Source organism: Natator depressus, chromosome 3 (assembly GCF_965152275.1).
Source record: "Natator depressus isolate rNatDep1 chromosome 3, rNatDep2.hap1, whole genome shotgun sequence".
Lineage (NCBI taxonomy): Eukaryota > Metazoa > Chordata > Testudines > Cheloniidae > Natator > Natator depressus.
Window position 1 is genome coordinate 96,249,976 of NC_134236.1, and position 26,564 is coordinate 96,276,539.

Consider the following 26,564-nt stretch of genomic DNA (forward strand, 5'->3'; position numbering starts at 1 on the left):
GTGGTGGCTATGGCAGACCCCTTTTTAGCAGTGGAATTCATTACAATTTATGCTTCTGTTTCATATGATTCATCAAAAATATTCTGTTGTGGACTCATGTCGTGTCTGCTTCTCCTCAGCTTAACGTGGACAGTGGATATACCAGCTAGTAGTAGAAAATGTACTACAATGGACAGTCCTGCACTGGCAGGACAAGGTACTTATTGTCCTAATTAATCTTACAACTGTAAGTTCAGTGACTCTATTAACTGAATTTGAAGGCACAGATGGGCTGGTTACAAGCAGTAATCTAGGTATTTCTCTCCAGGGTGAGAATTCTCCTCTTGCCCTCCCCCCTATCACTTAAGTTTCTTGCCCTAATGAGTTCCATTCATTCTGATAAACAGAGGTGTTCTGTTGCTGTCCCTCACGTTTTTTTAGTGTTCTAATTTAGATATTTCATACATTTTATACAAATAGTTTCTTCAGTTAAACCCCATGAACGGTGATGTGTTAAGCAGTAACTGTTATTTTTTTACTGCTGCCAAGCATGCTGACCAATATCATCTGGAATGGATTGATTTAAGTCACTGATTTTAATTACACCTCTACCAAATATAACGTGACCCGATATAACACGGGTTCACATACAACGCGGTAAAGTAGCGCTCTGGGGGGCGGGGCTGCTTTAATAATGGAAATGCTCGAGGCCAAAGCAAGTTTGATATAACGCAGTTTCACCTGTAAAGCGGTAGGATTTTTTGGCTCCCGAGGACAGCATTATACCAGGGTAGAGGTGTATAATTTAAATCAGCAAATGGGAAACCTTAACGATAGAATCATAGAATATCAGGGTTGGAAGGGACCTCAGGAGGTCATCTAGTCCAACCCCCTGCTCAAAGCTGGACTAATCCCCAATTTTTGCCCTAGATCCCTAAATGGCCCCCTCAAGGATTGAACTCACAACCCTGGGTTGGTTTAGCAGGCCAATGCTCAAACCACTGAGCTATCCCTCCCCCAGCCTTGATTAAAATTGATTTAAATCAAGATTTTCTGCTTGCTGATTTAAATAACTGATTTTAATCTTGGTTTGCATTTGTACCTTTTAGTTATTTCTTAAAGAATGGTTGATATTGGTAGGTTGGTAACCAGTGAAACCTTGATTTGAAACTAAATATAGCCTTTGCTGCTACTTGTTAACCAGGAGAATACACTCTATCTATGCACATTTAAGTAACTATATAGATGTGACGTTCCCCAGGGTACAATCTGGATAGTTGAATAGCTGTGTCCTCTCAACCCTCCAACCTCGGGTGCCTTTCACACTGCTTTGCTTTGAGAACAACCACTCCTTGCCTTTTAACATACAGCCTCTAGTATGCAAAATTACTCCCAGCTGAATTATATGAGTGCTTCTAGCCAGCCACTCCTAAATTATGTTGCAGAGTGAAACCAGCAAATTCTCAGTCCCAGACTTGTCCCAAGAAATGTGTGTCTTGTCCTGCCCAACTCTTTTTCTTTCCGTGCAGTACAAGCTCATAGAAAGTCCATCATTTCATTAAAAGAAAATGGTATGCACAAACCCTGTTATCTCAGGTTCCAGATACTTCAATCCAAACACACACTGATTTAGATAAAACAAGTTTATTAACTACAGAAAGATAGATTTTAAGTGATTACAGATAATGAGGCATAAAAGTCAGAATTGGTTACAAAGAAATAAAAGGTAAACGCAAACTAATACCTAATTTATGAAGCTAAATGAATTCAAAGCACAGGTTTTTTTCACCACATGCTTTCACTGGCTGACCTCCTTTTGTCAGGACCACTCCCTTAGTTCACTGATGTGTCCTTTGTCTTTCAAACATTATTGATGCTGTGAGTGGAGATGAGGTGAAAGAAGTGATTTGTGTCCTCTGTTCCTCATTTTTATATCTTTTACTCTTTGAGAATCCTCTCCAGCTGGGGTTCAGGTGATAGCCAGTCTGCTTACATGGAAACCCCAAGCTGTTCCATTGCCAAAATGTAAATTTCTCACTCACGCCCTTCTTCCTGTTAAAGAATAAACACTCAACCCAGTAATAGTTCACTTGATTATGTTGACACATGGCTGAGGTACTTGCTAACCTTTTGTCTCTGAGGAACTGGTTTGGGTTGTTTTTCTAACTTGGAGCATGTCTCAGCAATGTCATAGAGTAAAATCTTATCATTTTACCTACAATGTTGCTGCACACATTTTACCAGGACAATAATATTTAGTAGATTTTGAGCTTTCAAACAATACCGCACAATGCATAGTTTGTTCAAAATTTATCATAGTCTTGTAAAAGTGATGAACATAAGGGTACAGGCTGTCATGAGAGATTAATGTACATTTATTCAGATTCTTAATTTTTACATTTTTTATTATAAAATGCTGAATCACACATTTCTTTACTAAATTGATTTTTTTTTTTACTTGTGACTTGTGTTAAACTATATTTGCATGGTAATTGGAATTCAATTATAAATTCACAGACCGCATTTTAATATTTTTTTAAATAAACTACCATAACTATGCTGGTTACAGAATAAGAAAGTTTATCAAAATATGTTTTTTATTTAAAACGGCTGTATTAAAGGAATTCTTACATGTAGTTACTGAATTCCATTGATTGTTTCTGGTCACTGTCCTTCAAGATTTTAGAACTATTAGATCTCATCCTCTCACAGCTAGTTTTTATTCATAGATTGGAATTGGAAGAAAAGCTTTCCTACTTTTTTCAACTCCCAACTGGTTTCTCCCCTTTGAATGAACTAGTTGATTGAACTGAAATGAAGAAAATATTCTCTCTGCACCCGCAGAAGAGGCTACTTCTGGTTTAGCGCTACAACAAACTCTGATTCCAGGTGCTTAGCCAATGATTTCCAAGTTCTACCAGTTCAGTGGTTTGACGTTCTTTAAAACTTCAGTAGCAAACATGTACTGCTTGTGTATTTTTAAATGTAATTATTTTAATAGATTTCATAGGTTTAGGCCTGAGTATAGCTTGTCATAGCTTCAAATACTTTAAATATTTTTACTTTTTAAAAATGTACTGAAATAACAAAAATTGATGGTTTTTATCTATATGCTTTTCCTTGATTGCCTTATTTCCTTGTGGTCCCCACCTGTCTATTTGCATCCATCTGCTGTCTCTTGTGTTAGATTGCAAGCTATTTGGGGTAGAGACTGTTGTCTTGTTCTTTTTACAGCATCTAGCACAATGGCATCCTGATCCATGGGTAGGCATCTAGGTTTTATGATAATTCAAAGAATAAACTTTTCCAAGTCTTTTCTTTTAATAATTAATCATACTTTCAGAACCCTTCTCTCCCGCTCAACACACTCTGTTTTTAAGGCTTTTTGAATTATACAGAAGTGTGAAAAGGACCAGTTCAGTTACCGTTGTAAATGTTTGTGAAACAACTTGTTTTCCCTTCAAACTGCTCAAATTAGTGGCTCTGGTTCTGGAGAAGTTTACATCATTGTTCTCTTGAATGATGAAATCATTCCCTAAAACCTAATTCAAGTCAGTCTGTATTTCTGAGGTATCTATTTTTAATTTTCCTCCCCTTCCAAAGGTAATCTCTTAAAGGCACAACCTAATTTACTGAAATTCACATCTCCATTTGAACTACTGGACCATTAGTAACAATAAAATACTTGGCATTTACTTCCCACTTTGCATTTTCAAGCAGCTGAGACCAGAGCCCCTTTGTGCTACCTGCTATACAGCACATGGAAAGAAACTATCCCTGTTTCTAGAGGTCAGTCTGTGTCAGCAAGACAAAGTAGTGGTATTGCATGGGTTCTAGTTTAATCCAAATTGACATCAGTTTGGCAAGTCTTTGGCTGCTCAGTCCTTTCATGCAGTTGAACAGCTGTAAACTGAAAAATACAAACCTAAAAAGAACAACCCATGCAGTGTAACTTCTATGCTCCTATGGCGTCTACTCAGCTCAACTCTTCTAACCCCGTCCTGGGAGAGCCACACCATTTCTTTTAGGTATTGATTGGAAACAGGATTAGATGCTCTTAGGGATTGGCCCTGCATCATGGAAGTCAATGGGAGCACTACCATTGCCTTCAAAGGGCAAAGGATCAGACCCTAAATTAGCTAGTTACCAGTTGGTGATGTCTCTTTGAGCTGCTGCTACTGACTATGAACTGAGATCCCGTTTTTGGATCTGGGCCTGACTCCATAGATCCCCAGAATGATGGATGCTTTGGTGGGGCATCCTCCTAGAGATGGTAGTAGGGTGGATGTAGTAGGACTCCTAGAGCCTCCCGAGGGGATACCAAAAGTACTGAGCGTATATGCCCATCGTTCTGCTCTTAATCCTGAAATGTCCTAAAATTAGAACTGGTAATAGATGCACTGTGAAAGCTGAGATACACAAAGGTAGATTGTGGCATGTGAGAGTGGTTACAGTGCAGGAAGAGCAGAAGATTGGCTTATCACTAATGGCCTCTCACTGGAGTTGAAGGATATCATTTCAAAGGGGAACTCCAGTAAAACTTCCAAAAATTAGTTTTATTTCAGAAGTACCTATGAGGTTAGATTATTTCAAGTATTTGTGGGTAGCCAGGATGATAATGAAGTAAAATAAATAATTTTAATTCTTTTTGTTTTTCAGCTGGAAAATTACTCATTGCACCCTTAATACTGGTATTGGGACTGGCACTGGGAGCTATAGCTGTTGTAATCGGTAAGAACTCATGCAGCATAATAATGACTGTTCTGCTAAAAAAAAGGAATTTCTAAGTCTAAGTAATTAGTATATCCCGAATCTGAGAGTATAATTCAGTTGAAACTTAGTGATCGTATTAAAGGGTTAACACAAAACTGGGAATCAGAAGCTGCTGATCTGGGTTCTAATCCTGATTTTGCCACTGACATGACATGTGACCTTCAGCAATTCATTGTGTCTCACAGTAATGCCATTTTTAGAGATGGATAAATGGAGGCACAAATACATACATACATACATATCTCACAGGGGTGTTTTTTGTGACTGATGTTTGTAAATCCCTTTGCATCTTAATAATGCTTTCTATATGAGAATCTCAATGCATTATAATTATTTTTTCCTGTGCAGGATTGATGCCTCCCAGCTATTTAGAAAGAACAAATTATTTTCAGTGAGTCAATACTTAGGGCTTGTCTGCACTAGAACATTTTGCCACCTGAAGTATATCAGTACAGTTACAGTAACAAAGCCTCCTTTAGTGTGGTTGTAGTTATGCCAGTCTGAAAGTGCTTGTACCAGTACATCTTAGTCCTGGGTCAGAAAGCAAAATAAGCTATATACTGGTATAAGGCATCTTTATTCTGTGTAACTGTGGCCATGCCTACCCTAGAAGCGCTTTGGTGCTTGGTGTTTTTGTTTTAACTTCTTTGGTGACATTTCTGTGCTGGCAAAAGCCCTAGTGTCAGTGCATTTATACTGGCATAAAATGCTTTTGCCTGTAAAGCTTATTTTGCTCACCAAGCTATACTGGTGAAACCACTTTTTCTGCACTAAGAGGGGTTTGTCTAGCTATATACTGGCATAGCTATAATGGCAAAACTCCTAAGTGTAAAACTGGGCCTTAGCTATGATCAGATCACTGAGATGATCCTGCAGAGTAATGTGTATGGGGATTAGAAAAGACATGTTGATTATATATATAGTTAATCTCTGAAATTGAAGTAATTATAGCAACGTCTGGTACCAACACAGCTGTAAAAGTAATCTTAATAGGGAAGTTGTAAACCACTCTACACCAGTAATTTCACCATCTGTATTTTGACAGTTCATTTTGGTAAATACTGAGCTAGGAGTAATGACTTCAGAAGGTTTTCTTTTTGATGATAGAGCAGCAGTCTCTGAAAAGCACATATTTTCTAATCAGGCCATATGGACAAAGTGTATGGACTACTCTTTCGATTTGGATTGAAAAGTACTTCTAACAAACTGTTCTTTTTCACTTAAAAAACACAATCAGGTTTATTAAACAGCTTGCTTTTTACAGAAAGGCTTTAAGATAAACTCAAGTCTTGCTTAGGCTAGGATCAAAGGTGTAATATTAGCACACATTTGCTGATGTGAAGATAAGACATGCTGCCTTCAGCACATACTAAACTGGTTGAATTAAAGCCTAGAGAGGAACCTGGTCTTTAAGTTGACCAATTTAGCATGTTTTAAGGCAAAATATCAATGTGTTAGAACATGTTGGATAACACGGACAAACACCACACCTTTAAATCCTAGTCTAGACAAGGCATGAGTGAAAATCACTCCACATAATATTTGTATTTCTGTATCACCTTCTCTCTGATCAACTCAAAGTGCTTTATAAATATTAATGAACTAAGCCACATCCCTTTGAAGGCAGAAAGGACTATTGCCCTCATTTTGCTGAAAGGTATTGCTGTTTCTCCTCCACTTTTCAAATTAATAGTGTTACTGGAAAGCCAGTGAACTGCAGACGTTTCATACACTCATTGTGTCTTTGTGCAGACAGCTGGTGATCCGGAGACCATACTTTTTCACTAGGGAAAATGAAAACATTATACTGAGGATTTGCTTCCTAGTTAATTAAGTTTAAAATAAATAAGTTTTCTGTTAAAATACCACCCCACCTAATGTTCAGGAAAGTGAAGTTACTAATAGAGGAAGACATGTAATACTTGAAATCTACAAAAAGAACAGGAGTACTTGTGGCACCTTAGAGACTAACAAATTTATTTGAGCATAAGCTTTCGTGGGTTAGAGCCCACTTCTTCGGAGGTATGCATCCGATGGAGTGAGCTGTAGCCCACGAAAGCTTATGCTCAAATAAATTTGTTAGTCTCTAAGGTGCCACAAGTACTCCTTTTTGCAGATACAGACTAACACGGCTGCTGTGAAACTTGAAATCTACATTCCATCAAAAAAAGACAGGGACCGAGGGAAAAAACAGCTGTAAGCAGAGGGTAAAAACTGATTGATTTTTTTACTATGCCAATACATACAGTCTGATATCTATGCAAAGCACATTGTATTTAGCTGTGACGCTTGGAGTACCTTTCCTAGTCCTGAAGAAGAACTCTGTGGAGGTCTTAGTGAAGTAAATCCTAGTGAGGTAAATAGAAAGGAGCATAAACACTGCCAAATTAAATGTAAAAATGTAATAAGAAAAGCCAAAAAGGAGTTTGAAGAGCAGCTAGCCAAAAACTCAAAAGGTAATAACAAAATATTTTTTAAGTACCTCAGAAGCAGAAAGCCTGCTAAACAACCAGTGAGGTCCCCGGATGATCGAGATACAAAAGGAGCACTTAAAGACAATAAAGTCATCGCGGAGAAACTAAATGAATTCTTTGCTTCAGTCTTCACGGCTGAGGATGTTAGGGAGATTCCCAAACCTGATCCGTCTTTTGTAGGTGACAAATCTGAGGAATTGTCACAGATTGAAGTGACACTAGAGGAGGTTTAGGAATTAATTGAGAAACTTAACAGTGCAAGTCACCGGGACCAGATGGCATTCCACCCAAGAGTTCTGAAAGAACTCAAATGAGAAATTGCGGACCTATTAACTATGGTTTGTAACCTGTCCTTTAAATTAGCTACTGTACCCAATGACTGGAAGATAGCTAATGTAACACCAATATTTAAGAAGGGCTCTAGAGGTGATCCTGGCAATTACAGACCAGTAAGTCTAACATCAGTACTGGGAAAATTAGTTGAAACATTAGTAAAGAATAAAATTGTCAGACATATAGAAGAACATAAATTGTTGCGCAAAAGTCAACATGGTTTCTGTAATGGGAGATCATATCTTACTAATCTGTTAGAGTTCTTTGAGGTGGTCAACAAACATGTGGACAAGGGGGATCCAGTGGACATAGTGTACTTAGATTTCCAGAAAGCCTTTCACAAGGTCCCTCACCAAAGGCTCTTACGTAAATAAAGTTGTCATGGGATAAGAGGGAAGATCCTTTCATGGATTGAGAACTGGGTAAAAGACAGGGAACAAAGGGTAGGAATAAATGGTAAATTTTCAGAATGGAGAGGGGTAGCTAGTGGTGTTCCCCAATGGTCAGTCCTAGGACCAATCCTATTCAACTTATTCATAAATGATCTGGAGAAAAGGGTAAACAGTGAGGTGGCAAAGTTTGCAGATGATACTAAACTGCTCAAGATAGTCAAGGCCAAAGCAGACTGTGAAGAACTTCAAAAAGATCTCACAAAACTAAGTAATTGGGCAACAAAATGGCAAATGAAATTTACTGTGGATAAATGTAAAGTAATGCACATTGGAAAAAATAACCCCAACTATACATACAATATGATGGGGGGCTAATTTAGCTACAACTAATCAGGAGAAAGATTTTGGAGTCATCGTGGATAGTTCTCCAAAGACGTCCACGCAGTGTGCAGCGGCAGTCAAAAAAGCGAACGGGTTGTTAGGAATCATTAAAAAAGGGATAGAGAATAAGATGGAGAATATCTTATTGCCCTTATATAAATCCATGGTACGCCCACATCTTGAATACTGCGTACAGATGTGGTCCCCTCATCTCAAAAAAGATATACTGGCATTAGAAAAGGTTCAGAAAAGGGCAACTAAAATGATTAGGGGTTTGGAACAGGTCCCATATGAGGAGAGATTAAAGAGTCTAGGACTTTTCAGCTTGGAAAAGAGGAGACTAAGGGGGGATATGATAGTGGTATATAAAATCCTGAGTGGTGTGGAGAATGTGAATAAGGAAAAGTTATTTACTTGTTCCCATAATATAAGAACTAGGGGCCACCAAATCAAATGAATGGGTAGCAGGTTTAAAACAAATAAAAGGAAGTTCTTCACTCAGCGCACAATCAACCTGTGGAACTCCTTGCCTGAGGAGGTTGTGAAGGCTAGGACTATAACAGAGTTTAAAAGAGAACTGGATAAATTCATGGAGGTTAAGTCCATTAATGACTATTAGCCAGGATGGGTAAGGAATGGTGTCCCTAGCCCCTGTTTGTCAGAGGGCAGAGATGGATGGCAGAAGAGAGATCACTAGATCATTACCTGTTAGGTTCACTCCCTCTGGAGCAGGTGGCATTGGCCACTGTTGGTAGACAAGATACTGGGCTGGATGGACCTTTGGTCTGACCCAGTATGGCCATTCTTTTGTTCTTATGAGCTCAAAAGCGTCTCTCTCTCTCACCAAGAGAAGTTGGTCCAATAAGATATTACTTCACACAACTTGTCTCTCTAATATCCTGGGACCAACACAGCTATAGCAACACTGCATACAACCACTTAGTATAACATAAATCACAATATCCTTGTGGCCCAAGACATTACTTTTATGTTACATGGTAGTTCAGATTATATCACCCATGAAAGGTTTTCTATAGTCAGAAATTGGGATTCTGGAAAGTGAGCAAATAGAAAAGAAAACTGAGCTGAAAGTAGGTAACAATGAGTGTAATTTAGTGTCGGAGTTTTTAGATTTGCATTTGTATGAAAACTGATTTATTAACTTAGTTGTGAATTTAAAAGTGTGTAAGTTTAAAATATTCTCTTTAAATCTATGATGGAATTCTCATGTCTTGTATAATAGACACTATGGAATAGACATTTATTTTTGTTCCTGAGAGATAGAGGCATTAGCAGGAATTGTATCATGTAAGTTACAAAATAAACACTGCTTTATCATAAAGCCAGTAGTTAGCAAGTAAATTAAAAGTAAACCATAAATTGAATGGCATCCTTCTTTTATACCCACAGGATCTTTATGCCAGATAAAATCAGAGAGTTAAGGTTTCTTTGAATAAATCTAAAAGTATTTTGGAAAGCTTCCTGATAATTTATAATTTCACAGCAAAAAACTTCAATGTGGAGTTAAGATTGCCAGTGCTCAACAGTTCTGTACTATTTATGTCCTTTGATGTATTGTGAGAGTTTAAACTATGCAATTTTCGACGTATAATATAAGTTTTAAACCCAAAATTAATGAAAGATAGAGAAATGTTAGTGTAGTTACCAAAAAGAGACGATTGCAGTTCAGTGTTTTCTGTGCTAGTCTAAATGTCTTAACCATTTAAAGTTTCACAGGAATTTGTGGAGCAATATTTGGATACTGGGTGGTGTGTGTGTGTGTGTGTGTGTGTGTGTGTTTCAGTAGATGCGCACACACTGGGAAATTACAATTTAGTATTTCATAACTATATACTGTTTTCTTTTAATTTTGTGTGTTCTTTTTTGGCAGGTTTATTTGTGTTTCCTATCTATTGCCTCTGTAAAAAGCAGAGGAAAAGGTCACGGACAGGTATGCCCTGGTAAGAATGGACCTTACTCACCTGAACTGAGCTGGTCATGTAAGGGCTATACAAAAATTGTGCGACAGAGCAATATAGTACTGGTTAACAGCTTTGAAGCCACAGTCCTGGAAAAAGAATAGGAACTTTCTGCGATTTTCCCTCCACACAGTACACTACTGCTGACCAGAATGCCTCCTACTCTGGTGCACTCCAACAAGATGGGCCCCCAACTGCTGCTTTTTAAATGTGTTTTTTACTTTATTTTTAAAGGTTTAGGTCTAAGTTTCTTTCGTAGACAATCAAAGTCTGTATTGTAGCCACAACTCCACTGATTGTCCTGTGAAGAAAACATTTAATTGGTAACATGTTTTCCATTTAGCTTCTGTATAGGCCTTTCAGAGGAAATGCCTAGAGGTGTTTGGACTTTTAGTGTACACTGAATAGCCTAGTCTGGTTTTAGAGTCTAATTCTGTAAGTATTTTTCATCACACAGTGTTCTGTCTAACATACCAATGTGTAAAATCAGATGCTGGAAGATGATGGCTGGTTATATTGTCTGCCGATTGTACCAGCGGATTAGGGAGCTTAATCACCTATGTGGCAGGGGTTGCCACAGCCAAAATATCAGTGCCTCAAAGGGAAGTAAGGAGTAAAATTATTGGAACCAAGTCAATGATATTTGTTGTAGTATTTAAATTACATTAGGAATATAAGCAATGATTTTGGGGAGACTAATTCTGTAGGACATTACAGCATTTCAGCCCCTCCCAGCAAAAAAGAAATGTCTGTCTTAGCTAATGAAACAAATATTACTGGCCCTTTCTGTCTTCAAGCACTCACTGAAAGTGAGATGGGGAAATGGCTGGGAAAGTCTGTTTTCATGGTAGAGCTAGAACTAACTTGTATCTTCAGTTGTATATTGGCACATACACTACAAACTAGCTACAGTATGAAGATTCAATCTATGAAATATTATTTACCCAAACAGCACGTTTAAGTTGTTAAGTAGACTGCTCAATTCCTAAAAGACCCAATGTCTCATGGGTGGGGGCAGGCAGAGCGTGGAGGCAAGGAGTTAGAAACAATCCTACTAGTATTCCATACTTTGTTTTCTCTTCCTTGGTTTTGATAATGTACTGTGAAAACAATACCTTTGTTTGAAGAGCTCGGCTAGTCCTGTTGTTCATTCCTAACTTAAAATCATATTATTCTGACTGACTTCTTTTTCACAGTCCATTGCAATCAGAACAATGTAATTAAAGGTTAGGAATAAGTTACTAGAAATAAAAAACAAAAAAAATCCCACTATCTTGCTATCATGCAAATATCACTAAAGGTTTTTTTAAAAAATGTTAGGAAGAAGAAGAAATGAAAATGTTTGTAACTAGAATATCTAAACATTAAAGGAGGAGGAGGAAATAAAAATATCAGTTTTTTCCATAAAGTGTCAGTTGGCCTTTAAGAAACAAAAGGAATAAAATTGATTAAAATGGCCATATTAACTGACCACATCTAGCCACATATTTGTATATGCTGTGGTTTTATTTAGTCTCCTTCAAAGCTTGTAGGTATTGTAAATTGCATCCAATTACAGCATACAATTTTGCAAGTATATATTTTGCACTGATATCCTTAAAAAAAAAAAAATCAACTGAAACCTGAATATAGCAGTAGCAATTTAGTGATCCATGTTTACCCCTGCAGTAGAGTGTACTTCAACTTCAAAGCCTCAGTGGACGAAATTGTAGTGGCTTTTGTTTACCTGGCAACACAAATGTCAGCTTACTGTAGTTGGCTAGTGTTTGCTTATTTACAGGCTTTAGCCAGCTTGCTTTTTTTTTTCTTACCAAAACACTGTGTACAAGTATATAATAGTAGCCAAGATAGTTCCAACAGCACCTGTCAGTTCATCTTCCATTTCAGTTTAAAGGTATGCTGACCCTGCAATGATTGTGGAAATAGGACCTTTCCTAAGAGTTTTATATTAAAAACGGAGGCAATTACCTAATTTCAAAGTATAGTATTTCTATTTAAAATACATATATTATATAACTTTAAAACCGTCTCTGCTATGACACATCTGTCCCTTATTTTGGTTGTACCTGAAAGTTGTCAGCTGCCTTGAAATTAGTCTGTTTTAAGAGTCCGTTTTCTGAGGTCATACATATCAGTTGTTTTTGGATTACTCAGGGATTTTTATTCCTTTCTTTTAAAAGTCAAATAATTTTCTGGGGATACTTTTGTATTATTTAGAAAAGTTCCAGACCTTAGAGATGTATAGAGAATTTTGGTGTTTGTGGTGTAGTCTATAAAACCAGTGTCAAATCAACTATTTCATTTAAGACTATCTTAGTACTTGAGATTTTCTGTAATTGGTTACACAGTGGAATGATTCAATTATTCTTCCTGGTTCTTTATAAATGTTTGAAATATTCTTACAATGTGTAACCTATTTTTGTAGCTTTTTCAGTATGGGAGGTTTGAGGTAATAACTTCAGATTTTCTTATGGGAATGCAAGTAAGATCTTAAGATAAGAGAATGGAATGAATAGCATGAATTTCCACATTAGTGCCATCAGAGGGGGTAGGGTAATAGATCTAGTCACTTATTATAATAAAAAAAAATATTTGTGAACAGAAAAAGCATGCCATTAAGGTTAAAAAAATACAAAATAACATATCTCAGTTCCTACAGTACTATGTCATCTAGGGCATTAATTTAATCAAGGTAGACAAAATCAAATGGAAATGATTTTTCCATTTTGTTTATACATATAACAAAATTAGCCAAGTTTTATCTAATGAATTTATAAAGATGAGAGAGTATGCTTATGTTTAGTATGTTCTCTCTCCAAAAGAATGATAAGAATAATTGATAGTGCTTTCTTGTATGAGAGGAGAGAGATTCAGTCCTGGATTGCTTGCCTACTTTGTAGTTCACTTCTTCACTCTTCTTAAATTAAAAATACCTTAAAAATTTGAACACTGTATTAAAAAAAAGACTATTTTATATTCCAGTTTAAATATGTTATCACATAAATTGACAACTATTCAAATGTGAATACTTCTAAGTTTAACTATTTTGTTGATAAAATTTTGACTTCTAAACAGTCTTTTAATTTTCTGGAAAATAAATTTAATATTTGATTTGAAAGTAAAAGTCAATATTTTCTAAATTATTTCTGATACGCATAAATTATACCAAAATTTCTGGAATAGAATTTATTTAGCTACTAGGATTGGGAAATTGATAAATGGTTTTTCATTCATCCTCTTACCAAGTATTTTTATTTGTAAATTATATAGAGTAAAACTTACATGACAGCACTCTTTACTAGACAACAGTTCTGCTCCGCCTTGATCAGTAAACCCCTTCCATTAAAACACTAAGTTGTTTCCCATTTGAATGATTCTTAAGACAGGTTTCATGTTACTGTATGCTGGACCCACGGATGCAGTAGGCACTGGGAAGTAGCCACAGTAGACAGTAAAAGGTTGTTTTTCATTTGAGGAGCTCTTTCACACCAAAAGACATATTCAGAATGAGATTCCACAAGGTAATTGGAGAGTGGCAGGCTAGCTGAGGACATGATCGCTGCCCACTGTAGAGATTCCTGTGCAAAGATAATACAGCCTTAGCCTGAATTACCTTTCTACAGCCACCTCTCTGCAATTGGAAACCTCCCTTAAAAGTAGATCCCAGCATCTGATGCCAGCTGTATAAGCCCTATCATAGTGGCTCCAACTGTGGTCCCAGTAAAACCAAGTTGGGCAGAGGTCCAGGACATCAGTGTGAAGGGCTCTGGCCTCCTGATCTTCTTAAATCTCTGATTTTCGATGCCAGCTTTGTTCTTCTTCCATGGGGAGGAACAACCTACCACCCACAAGGCATGTCAAAGACTTCCTCATTCTTTGTCCCCTCGCAGATTGTTCTGTCAGAGGAGGAAATTTGGCCCTGTGTACTTAAATTGTAACTTTAAGATACTTATTTTCAAAGTAGTAGCCCTCCTGGGTGAAATAAAATTTGAGGGCAAAAATTCAGGAGTTGTTAGCCCAGTATATAGTTATTACAGAGTCATCAAAGCCCCCTGAAATTATGAATATTGTACTGAAAAGTATCCTGCATTCTGACTGGCTACTCTGATTATCTCTGCTCTGAATGGCTAGTGCCCTAGAACTTCCCACCCATATGTTCACAACAAACACTGCCACCTGCCAATCTAATTCTAGTTTTCCCAATATTTATCTCTCCCATGCTGCTGTTTGCCCCTTGAGGAAGGTTTAGTCCCCTCCCTTCCTTCACTTACTGTAATTAAATGGTATTTAGTGCAACTAGGTGAGGTTACAGGGTGGGAAGGGGACCAGAAGCTGAGACAACCATATTTGTGGCAGTATGTTATGGAGTTCTAGGTGCAGTAGCCTTTCATAATGGAGGTATTTGTGTAACTGTAAGGTGATTATGCAGGGAATTGCATATTGTATTATTGGAAAATAACTAGTTATTGTGCAAATCCTATTACCTTAGCCAATAAGAGTGCAATGAATTATGCAACTGAAAAGTGGGACTGCAGTTATGAGTCAATAACTGTACTGCAACCCTGTCCTCCAGTTGATTATAACATTTCCTTTTCAGTATCACAAATTATATTTACAACATTTCCAATTTTTATCACTTATTTATAGCACAGTATAGTCATATCTTTAAAATAATTAAAAATGCACTTTCAGTTCACCTCTGTGATCTCCCGTTAGGATAGCAGGGGCTGAGGATCTGTCCATAGTTCATTTTTTGAGATACTATATAAATAGTCGTTTATTGCACAGCTCTTGATGACATGGTGTTTTTTTTATTGCATCTGTTCACCTTGCTTTTGGAAGGTTGGACAACATGATGTTTTACTTTTTCTATAATATTAATGAGAGGTGAATATTGCCAATAATACTTGAAATACTTGCCACTATGAATTTTGTTTAGCCAGTGAGCTGTCTGTTTTTCCAAAGAGTCATAGCAGTTAGTGTGACATTAAAAAAAAAAAAGTGCAGGACAGTATAACTGTCTCTTGTAGAGGACTGATAATTCTTTGCTTACATCTGATGAAATGATTCTTAGAGAATTTAATGGTTTCTCTTGTCAAGTGTATCTAATTGGTTCAAATTCAGTGGCCAAATGGATTACTTTTACAGACTTTGAACTTTTAAATCTTGTGGCATTTCTTTCTGGAGTGGACCTTATACCGTTTATAATTCTTGGCCATGGTTATGGCTGTATAATTCTAAGTTGTGGGTGTGAACCATGGGCCATTATAACTTAAATCTATATTAGATCACTTTGAATTTTGCTGATGGGAAGCATCCTAAAGGAGCACTTTGTTGGAAGAGAATTTCATGATTTCTTCATCAGGAGCCTTTTAGTTGCAGTGGGCCAAATTTGCTGCTGGTGTTTGCTGCAGGCACAACTCCATTGGAGTCACTGAAGTTGCATCCATTTGTATGCCAGTAGTAAATTTGGCCCACAATGTTTTGACCAAGTTACATGAAGTTATGTTTAAGGACTGTAGCACAGCAACTGTAAAATCAGATGATTTTACATCTTCTGTAAGAGCAGAATTTTTCAGAAAGGTGCTCCCCTCTCCACCCTTGTAAGGCATCCCATCTTTTTTCTATCAAAACCTCTTAGTAGTTTCTTCATAGTAACACTAGCACCGGTTTTTCTTTGGTGGTTTTTTTTTTTGTGGGGAAGTGAGGTTAGACTTTTTTCTGTAGAATAGTTGATCTGGTCTCAAATTGCTTTCTCTGGAAGGTTCCATGCTAAAGGAATGTTGACTTGTAATAATACGTAGCCATTTTTCCTCTTTGGGATACTGGTAAACCACTTTGTATATAGTGTTTATTTAGGCATTTTTTAAAGTCTGCACTATTCAGCAGACCCATATCAGTAAGTTTTAGGAACTGCAACCTGCAGATATCCAGAGTTTTTAATAGGGACTTTCACACTGGGACAAACTTGAAAAAGAGTATTCATATACAATTCGCAGTTTGAGTTGCTAATATTTTTTTTTTTTTTTTTTTTTGGTATTTTGCCTATTGTTAGTAGAGATATTTACATCAAGGAAACTCCCTTTCAGAACCCAGCTTCATCATTTGTTATATTTTGCAGTGAAGTAGTCCTGTGATTCAGAAATCAGCCTGACATGGAAAACAGCGATGTCATGATTCAACATTTTGACTTCACTTACATAGGAGTAATTGGCTTGTTAGGAGGCAAGAAAAAGTAAAATATATAAAAAGAATGAATGTAAGTTTAAAGTGTGACTGTATTTGTAATTTTTCATACCATTGAGTTGATCTAAGCAAAATTGTCCCCATAACACATTGTGACTCCTTAAAAACAGGACCTACTACAAAATTACTTTCTGTTCGCAGGACTGTAATTTTCCTGGTCCAGCTTCTTCCATGTTATTCCAAGTGATAGTAAAGGCTTTAGAGCTATCTATATTCTCTTCCTATAAAAAGTGGAAACATTAGCAGTGAAAGGCAAACTCATTAATGCTCTTTTTAATATGGCAGTAAAATATTTGCCAATACCTACGGTATTGTAGGAACTTGATTATAGAATGCATGATGTTATTTCAGATATGAGTGTGTGTAAGTAAAGTACAGTTGCTTGTTTCTTAGAAAAGTAAAACTGGATGTCTAAATATGTCTCATCTTTCCCCTTAAAAATTATTGCAAGTCTTATTATATAAAATTAAAAGACCCTGTTCTCAATGGTAATTAGGGAAAAATACTGTGTACAGCACAGCAGAAAACCTTTCGTTTTCTGTTTGGCTCATGTGAAAAACTGAACAGTAAATCTGAAATTGTTGTATGGATCAAAGTCAAAATGGCAGAGGTTTATTTGAAAATTATTAGAGAAATACTCATTTTTACACTAAAAAAACGAAAACAAAAAGTGTGTGCAAGACCCTTTTAAACATCAGTGCATGCCAGCCCCTTGCATTTCCAGCTATAATGTTTCACAAGACCTGGCATAGGCAATTAGGAAATTCTTGGAAAACAGTGAAACAAAAATGATACTTTAACAGTTTTTATTTATTTATTGTCACTAACTCAGCATAAAGTTACTAATGTGATCCCATGATTACCTCATTTTACAAAGAAAAAAAGGCGAAATGAAAAAACATACAGTCAAAACAAGCTGTTAAAATGTGAACACTGCTGCTTGTAAATTGCTGATACAGGCAAGAAATGCGCTCATATCTGATCCAAGCTCCAGGGGAAGCCAAACAGGTTCAATCTTGAGCCATGTCCCATTTTTTTTTACATGGAAATTGCAGTTAAGAATTTTTCATGTCAATCTACATTCTCCTGCTTCATATCCAGAAATTAGTACAAGTACAAGGAGGTAAATTTACATTTGTCTGTTTGTGCCATCTCATAATAAAATGTTTACCTTATTGCCCGTTGTTATACATTTTATTTAATTATATTCCCAACTCTCAAACTGATGGTTAAAGTGGCTAAAGAAGGAAATAATTGCATTTAAAATTGACCACTTGAGACAGTATTGGTACAGTATTACTATTCGCTAATGCAGTTTAGCATATATAAATAGTATCACATTTTGGATTATAGTATGATAAGAATTTTATCATTACATAATATTGTTCAGTTTAATAGCAATGGCTCCTAAAAAGAGAATGATCTTAGGCTAGTATAAATGGATGTAACTCAATAGACTTCAGTGAAGCTAGGCAGATCTATAAAAGCTGAGGATCTGACCTATTATATTTTCTATGGGAAATTTAAAAACAAACCCCCAATGTCTCCTTTGGGATTTTAAATTAAATTTCTAAAAAATTCCAAAATTAGACAGCCTAAAATCTTTTTTGTCCAATCTTGAACTGTTCAGGGCCAAATTTCTTATCTTTAATGGCAATTAAATCATTGAAATAAAATAGGTTATTTTTTGTATGTGATATACATAAGTACAATATATGGTGAGAAAATAAAAATATTAATCCTGCTCCTAGCATTGTTCAGAACATAGGTGGTGATCCTACTTCTAGCAAAACAGTGACAAATCTTTCTCCCCTTATATGAAGTAGACAGGAATGCTGGGGCAAGAGGGAATTTGGATTAATTAAGTAAGCAGTTTCTCCAAATGTATTTTAAAATGAAAAGTTGCACGCATGAATAGGACTCTAATATGTCTCTTAAGTAGTCAACAAAGAGAGAGAAACATAAAGGCCATTAAAAATTGGAAAAGTGGGTATGATATTAACACTTGCTTTTCAGGTTTGATTTAGAGCATTGTGTATTGACAGCATGCTTTTATTAACTTATGTTAGTGCCTTATTGCTTGAATCAGTTGAGTTTTCCTTTATAAAAGAGCCATATAGGAAATATTGACAAGTTGATTGCTATATATAGACATCTTTAGACCAAAAGTCTTTTTTTCTGAAACAGGGATATTTCAACATAATACATTTTAGGAACAAGAAAGGTAATCTAACCTTTCTGTTTTTTAAACTACTATTCACTCCCCCTCCTTTTCCAGAAATGCATCTAAATATGTGTTGTCAGTGTTCATTTTGTCTTCTAATAAAAATAACTGTGGGTTTTGACATAACCTTTCAGGCCAAATTTTAGATGAGACAGAATGGTGGAGCCAAGTTTTACAACCGGGGGGGGGATTTGTGGAAACTTCCTGTTTAATGGATGTACTCCTTCTCTGCCGCTGCATCCTCTTTACCCTGCCGAGGGAGTACCTACCTCCTGCAGCAGCACCCTCCATCCCGACACCACAACCCCTAATCCTGGCGCAGTGCAGGAAGGAGACCTTAGGGATGGGGGTGGGGGGAGGGCTGGAAAGCAAGCCTGCCCCGCACTCACGTGGCAGTGGTGGCTCCTGACCCACAGGGCTGGGCCTAGCTCCCTACTCTGGGTATTGCAACCTAGCACACAAGTCATAAGAGCATCATTTAGATTTGGCCTGGTTACCATTTCACCATGAATTTGAGTGAGTGGCATTGTGATGTGGCTCACGGGGTTGCTATACCACTTGAACCTGTGTGCCATGTTGCAACTCCTGAAATGTGCAACCAGGCCCAGCCACGTGGGACAGGAGCAGATGCTGCTGGGTGAGTTTGGGGCAGGCTTGTGTAGTGTCTGTGGCATCCAAGGATGATTGAAGAGACATCCTCGCTAATATTTGACCTTCCATGACGATGGCCTGAAACTGTTCCCTCTGAAAATGCTGTCATACACCTCCTTTTGTCAGTTACATAATATGCTTGAAAAGCTACCACACATACACCTAAAGGCCACTGGGGGAGAGGCAGTTGCCCCCTACCTATTAGTTCTGCTACTGATGATACGTTAAAAGTTATAATCCTGGATTAAAGAGATTTATTCTTGTGTGAAGAGACTTGAGTTAATGTGAAACGGATACATGCCATACTGAGTCTCAGTCTCAAAAAGGAGGATGTGATTGCAACTTCTTTCCTCCCTTCTGTCAAACTATTGGGTGAAGTCCCAGCCCCCACTGACTTCAGTGAGGGCCAGGATTTACCCACTATATTCTAGATCGCGTGAAATACTTACATATGTACCATAAAAAGTTACTGATCCCTTTTTTTGTCTCTTTCCTCAAATGTGGTGTCAGAATAAGGAATACGTTCTGTTTCTGAATTTTTGTAGATTCTTCTGAATTGTTGAAAATTAAAAAAATAAAGACCAATGTCAATTGTCAAAAGAAAATTACGGTAGGCAAACTGATTTTTAGATGAAAACTGATGCTTGTTTTACAAAATTATTTCTTCATGAAACTATGGTCATAAATATGCTTCCTTTATAAACTGTTTTCTACACTCTGTCTAGTTTGACCAAAAATAAGGTTGTGTGGCTTTTGTTTTCTAGAGCCTTTCCTGTTACTGAAATTTCTGAATTCTAGAAGATGTTTCATCCAGTGCAGTTAGCTTAAATTACAGTAAGGAAAATCTTTGAAGAAATTATTATTCCCACCTGAAGTTCGATTTTTTATAAAGAAACATACAAGTACTTCACTAAGATTCAGTCAGATATGTCTTAATTCCAACATACTACAATTCTGAAGTTACTAAGATCAAGGAATTTGCCTGAGAGTCTCACTTCAGTGAGACTTATTGAATTGCCATAACCCTTGTTGATACCCTCTCATACCAATAGCTTTATTCCTGTAGTATCTTAAATTTATCAGAATTAAGTACTCTACAGTCTACTGAATGAGAGACCATGTATCGTAAAGTCTTCAGCTATCATAAGAGAAACATGCAGTATTTGTGTAACAAATTGTTCCCTCAAAAGCACATTCTTCTCTGCTTCCATGCAACTAAAATACTAAAAGATAATGTATAATTCTTATCTTGTGTTTCTATTTGAAAATTACATTATGCAGCAAAATTATTTAAAGCAACATTTTAGCAAGAGTGATTGTGTCTATACTAAATTTGTGAATGTTAATCTAAAATCTCTATGCTACAGTAATTTGACAAAAAAACCCAAACACCTCAATAGATGATTTTAGGCAGTATTTTTTTTTTTTTAACTAATCTACCTTCCAGACTGATACTTAGAATTATATCAATGGCTATTACTGAATATGCTCCCTCCACAATTGCTTCAGTTTGTGTCAATGTTTTGTAATTAATAATTTTTGCTATCCTTTTGAGTGCCTTTTGTTTTAGGTGGCCTATAGACAATGTTTGTGCTCTATCATCCTCTGTACAATCTGCCATAGGAGTGTCTGACTAAACTTGTACTAATGAATGTAAAATAATTAAAATGAATCCTGTTCTTCAAAAACATTTAGACACAGGTTGTATATGCACATGTACAAAAACATGGAAAGAAGGAAAAGCATCATCCTGCTGGACAGGACCTTTTGAAATTTAAGTGAAATTTTTAACAGTTTATTTTCAAAATGGTACCTCACTAATATTCATTTATAGGAATGTCATTGTACTGTTCCACTTTGCTAAATCCAATCACACTTACTGTAGGCATTTTCAGTAAAGAGTGTCCAGTGAATCTGGTGTATATCCTGTGAGTGAAGTTCATAAGTCAGAAGCTTATGGTGCTTCAGTGCTTTTGAATGCATCCCTTTGACTTTCATCAATATTCTAATGTCCCTTATTTATGAGGAATTAAAAGGAAATTTTCTCATGATGAAACTGGAGGATGTTATAAAAAGAATCTGAATGCACTTCACCTGTTCTAATCTTGGGAAACAGTGTTCTGAGTATGTTAAGATATGGATTGTGTGAAGGTATACACAGTGGAGTTTTTCTTTACTTGCATGCTGAGGGTCATACAGTGTCATCTAGTAATGTCTACCTAATAAAGTTTTGGAGAGGAAAAAGCTACTGATGTTTCTGAATCCTTTTTTGCAAGCAAAGGACTAAACTTCTGTAGCTGTACAAATTAGGCAAACAGTCTGCACGCACATTGGAAAAAAAAATTGCCGGTCCCCCACATCAGATAGCTTGAGAAGCACTAATTTAGATAACTTTTTGAAACAGGAAAATAAAAAATATTCTCCAGAACCCATTCTTCTAATCACGGTAACTATAAGGATACCAAAAATTTCAGTAATCTTGAAAAGGGTGCTCTCAAGTGTTAACTAGGCTTAGCCAGTACTGTGCCCTTAACTGTCACCGAGAATACCTATTTCTCAGGGATTGAAACTTTTGGTTAAAAAAAGGAACTATGCCTTGACTACATTTTGTATGATAAAATGTATCAATAGGATTCAGTGATTTTAATTCACATTCTAGGGTGTCTCTAAGCATAAAGTCTGATCCAATGAACAGACTATCAGAGGGGAGTCAGGAGACTTGCATTCTAGCCCCAGTTTTGCCACTGAGTCACTGTGTGACTTTGGGCACGTTTCTTAATCGCTTTGTGCTTCAGTTTCCTCTGTAAAAACGGAATAATAATGTCTATTCACCTCGTTAAAGCACATTGGCTTCTATGGATCCAAACCTCTAAATGCAAAGTGTTGTATATCTCTGATAATTGACCCTAACGTGTCTAAACGCATGAGTGTAATCATGATTATGTGTGTAGAGAGTTTACAGGAAGAAACCCTTGGGAAAGAAAAAGGTACTGGTAGTTGCTCTTCAGAGATAAATATCGCTATGCTGAGCTGCCACCTTCCTACAACATTATACAGATAGCTTTGTTTTAGATTGGCCAGAAAACACCTCACAGAGGGTGAGCTGAAGATCTAAGAACTTGATCCGAGACTGAGAGAGAAACTATGAGATAATGAAGTCCTAGGCCATTAATTCAATTAATGGACAAAATGTTCTCTCATTGAGCCAGTTTCTTCATCAGAAAGCTAGTGACAGAAAATAAGAAAATTTGCATGGAGCCTCTAGCTCACAGACTGTATGAAAAGAAGCAGGAGGAAAAACTTGCTCATCATTCAGCTCCAAGATTTGAGCTGGATGAGATGTATCTGTCTCTAAGCCAGTCTGTACATGAATAGTACTAATTCCTGTGTACCTAATAAACTAGTTGCAGTTTAAAGCACCTGCTTTCTTTTGACTTCTTAAATAGTTTTGGACTTAAGTTATCCATCTAATACTGCTTCAATTTGTTTTACTTTTTAAAGGGTGATTTCTATTATTTTTTAATTGCATTTAAGAATGTTGTACAACATCTCAAGTATTTTGGTGGGGGCAGGAAAAGGGAAAAGTTAACTAAATAAAATTAACATTAAACAGTGATTATTAGAGATAAATGAGCCTGAAGACCAAAATTCCATGATTAACTGAAAGGGCTTCCTTTTCTAATGAATGTGCACTCCGTTTCTTGTACAAATAGTTAGCAGGCTATTAATGTGTACAGTTCTTGTGAGTGTGTAATTATGATCATTTTGTGTACAGACCTAAATATTTGGTCCCTAATGGTTGCTGAAGCCCATTTCCGAGTTAATTATAACTGGCATAATTAATGATGATTGATTGGGACTTATAGACCAATCAGCCTAACTCTGATACCTGGTAAGATACTGGAACAAATTATTAATAATGGGGGAGGATAATGGGGTTATAAGGCAGAGCCAACATGGATTTGTCAACACCAAATCATGCTAAACCAACCTAACTTCCTTCTTTGACAGGGTTACTGGCCTAGTGAACAGCAGGTGATTTTTAGTATGGCTTTTTATGCTGTCCTACATGATATTCTCATAAGCAAACTAGGGAAATGTGGGCTAGCTGAAATTATTATAAGGTGGGCGTCCAGCTGTTTGAAAGACCATGCTAAAAAAGCAGTTATCAATACTTCACTGTCAAACTGGGAGGGCATAAAAGTGGGATCCTTTAGGGGTCATTCCAGTATCTGGACTACTACTCAATATTTTAATTTATGACCTGGATAATGGAGTGGAGAGTATGTTTATAGCATTGCAGATGACCTCAAGCATGGTGGAAGTTGGAGGTGATTTGGAGGACAGGATTAGAATTCAAAATAACCTTGACAAATTAGAGAAATGGTCTGAACTCAAGACAAAAATCTGTAACGATAAGTGCAAAGTACTTCACTTGTAAATTTGATTTTTTTTCCCTATCTAACTACAAAATGGGGAATAACTGGCTAGGTGGCAGTATTGCTGAAAAGGATCTGAGGGTGATAGTAAATCACAAATGGAATATGAGTCAAGCCTGTGATGCAGTCACAATAAAGGCTAATATTCTGAGGTATATTAACAAGAATGTCATATGTAAAACATGGCATGCTAGATGTGGAGCTGCCTAAGCCAGCCAGTGGGAGATGGTGAGGAGAGGCCTGGGTTCTAAACGCTGCCCTTCTCACAGAGTTTAAGTCTGGGCTGCAGGGAGGTGCTTAGCTGTGTGGATGATTCACAATCAGGAACCCCTCTTTTCAAGTCAGGTAGCATAGGCTTCTAAACTGTTGCTTGGGAGAATGAGCTAGGCAGATGTCTGTCTCACTCCGCACAAAATGGCTGAATGATGCGGTGGTGCCCATCTTACAACTTTTTGCACAGTGGTTAGAGCACTCACTTGGGATGTGGGAGATCCCTGTTCAAATCTTTTTCCCCCTCTACTGAGGGGGGAACTAAATGTTGGATTTCCCACATCCTAGGTAAGTGCTCTAGCCACTGGGCTCAAAGTTATAAGGTGAACAGTAACGCCACCCTGTCTGGGCAGATTTTGAATGAAACCAGCTCCAGTAGGCAGCCTCAGCGTATACCTACTGGATCAGGCCCTGCATGCAATTTAGGTATTTGCCTGCCTATCTTCCCTGGTTCATGAATTGCTCTGGGTCTTAGGTGGGAAGTAGGCATCCACAGGACAAGAGTGTTTATGATCAGAGGTAAAAACTTCAGTGTCTAGGGAACTTCTATTCCTGAAAATGTAGGTGTGAAATGAGTGCATTTAGATACCTATAGGGTGCAGGGAGAGTTCTGTGAATTGCTGTGGAGCCTAAACCCCTGATTTAGCTGCCTAAGTACCTTTGTTAATCCAGCCATAAACCTCTATTATGTGGTCATAATATACAGTATAGTATATGTACCTGGCTACTTAAGAATGTCAGTGTCAGCCTTCTTTTCAAAACACTTCCCAGTGCTGTCAACAAATCCATCACTCAGAGACAACCTGCATGCTCTTGCATTGATGACCCACTGAAGACACTTGGCTAGCCTAAGGAGACATATTTCTAACATTTCTCCCAGTGAGGCTTGATTGGCTCAACCAGTGGGTAAGTAAACCAGCCAGGTGGCTTGCCTACAATGAAAACATGCTACTGCTTCAGAAACAAATACAGAGTATATCTAGTAGCTGCCACACCTTATTTCTGGATGTTTCTGGGTCAGGTAATGAGTCCTACATGAACTATGCATGTATGCTGAGACAACATCACAATGTTTTCAGCTAACTTTAAATGTTTTTGTTGCAGTCTACCAGACTCTCCTCACACCATTGCTGATATCGCAGTCATGGACTCATTAACACTACTATCAATGTAAGGAAAGCGTAAGAGATGATGGGGACTTGGGGAGTTTGTAAGTTAAATTTTCCTGGGAGCACAGAGTAAAAGAGAAGATTTTAATCACAAGTGGCTAACGAGCAGGTAGAGGCTAAAGTCAAAATGGAATCTCACTAGCTGTATTCTTCAGAAGACAGTCCCATGGGCCAACTTGACCACAAGGGCCTTCATTTGGCCTACCAGCCATCAGCTGTTCTGTTCTGCTTCCAGTGGGGGGCTCTGCTGTAAGGATGGCCCTGCTTCCTGCCTCTGTGCTTCCCTGACTTTGGGGTGCATAACTCATGATTTTTTAATTCCTGTGGTTGCCAATCTTGTAGTTGTGTGTTTATCTTGAGTAAAAATTACAGTAGAAACTGCCTTTCAGAAAGATTTCATACAAGATAGCATAGTGCCCCTAGGATCAGATTTCTAAGATATTTAGGGTCACTAGTGAGATTTTCAGAAGCAGCCGGGTGTTTTCAACCTTTAAAAATCTGGCCTTTACTGAATATTTGGGAAACAAATTCTACTCACAAGTGGTGAAATACACTCAAATGCTGGGTACAGATACAAAACAGTTGCCAAGGGCCAATGATAGATAAAGGAAAGCAAAGAAGTTTTAGCACCAACCCAAGAACTCAGGCAGCCTTGAAGTTTTATGAGCCCAAAGAACAGACTTGTGTTTTAAAAAAAGGGAATAACTAATTTAGGAATAAAAATTATAGATTACAAAATCACAACTGAAAAACAGGAAATGTTACTAGAAATGCTGTAGCTGTGATTGCTGAAGCTACTAGCAGCTATTAATATTTTCCACTGATTATTAAAATGTAAATTAATGACATCCATCTGCACAAAAGTAATGAAGGTAAATGATGAAGTGCTAAAACTAATAAAACATTTTAAAAAGTAAATAAAAAGGAGTGAAACTATACTTAGTGGAGAAACGCAAGTGTGTGCTTCAGGCAAACAGCATTAGCGATGGCAAATCTGGATACTGCTCTGAAGTTTTAGGCAGACATAGTAACTGGAAAGGGATTCTTAACAACACTAAAAAAATCATGTATGACAAGACTAGTGTTTCGGGGGCAGGTATGTAAAATATTCCACTGAAACCAATATCCTTGAGCGGCTCATAACCTGCTTTCGGAGAGAGAGAAGCGAAGCCTCCGCGAGGCGTTGGGCCGCACCCGCGCCTTTCAGAAGACAGCCCTGCGGCGCCGCGGCGGCTGACAGGCACCCTGCCGCCG

The 26,564-nt window shown here is 37.3% G+C and overlaps 1 protein-coding gene across 3 annotated transcripts in view; it reads left to right on the plus strand.

The window, feature by feature from the left end:
• Positions 1 to 26,564, plus strand: part of RNF217 (ring finger protein 217) — a 156,128-nt gene that overhangs the window by 81,670 nt on the left and 47,894 nt on the right. For 2 of the 3 annotated variants that reach the window (XM_074948366.1, XM_074948367.1), the window contains exon 5: positions 4,639 to 4,710. In XM_074948366.1, the coding sequence (XP_074804467.1) occupies positions 4,639 to 4,710 (72 nt within the window). Of the gene's footprint in view, positions 1 to 4,638; positions 4,711 to 10,223; positions 13,184 to 26,564 lie in introns of those variants that run through there. The other variant, XM_074948368.1, reaches the window with a different exon arrangement.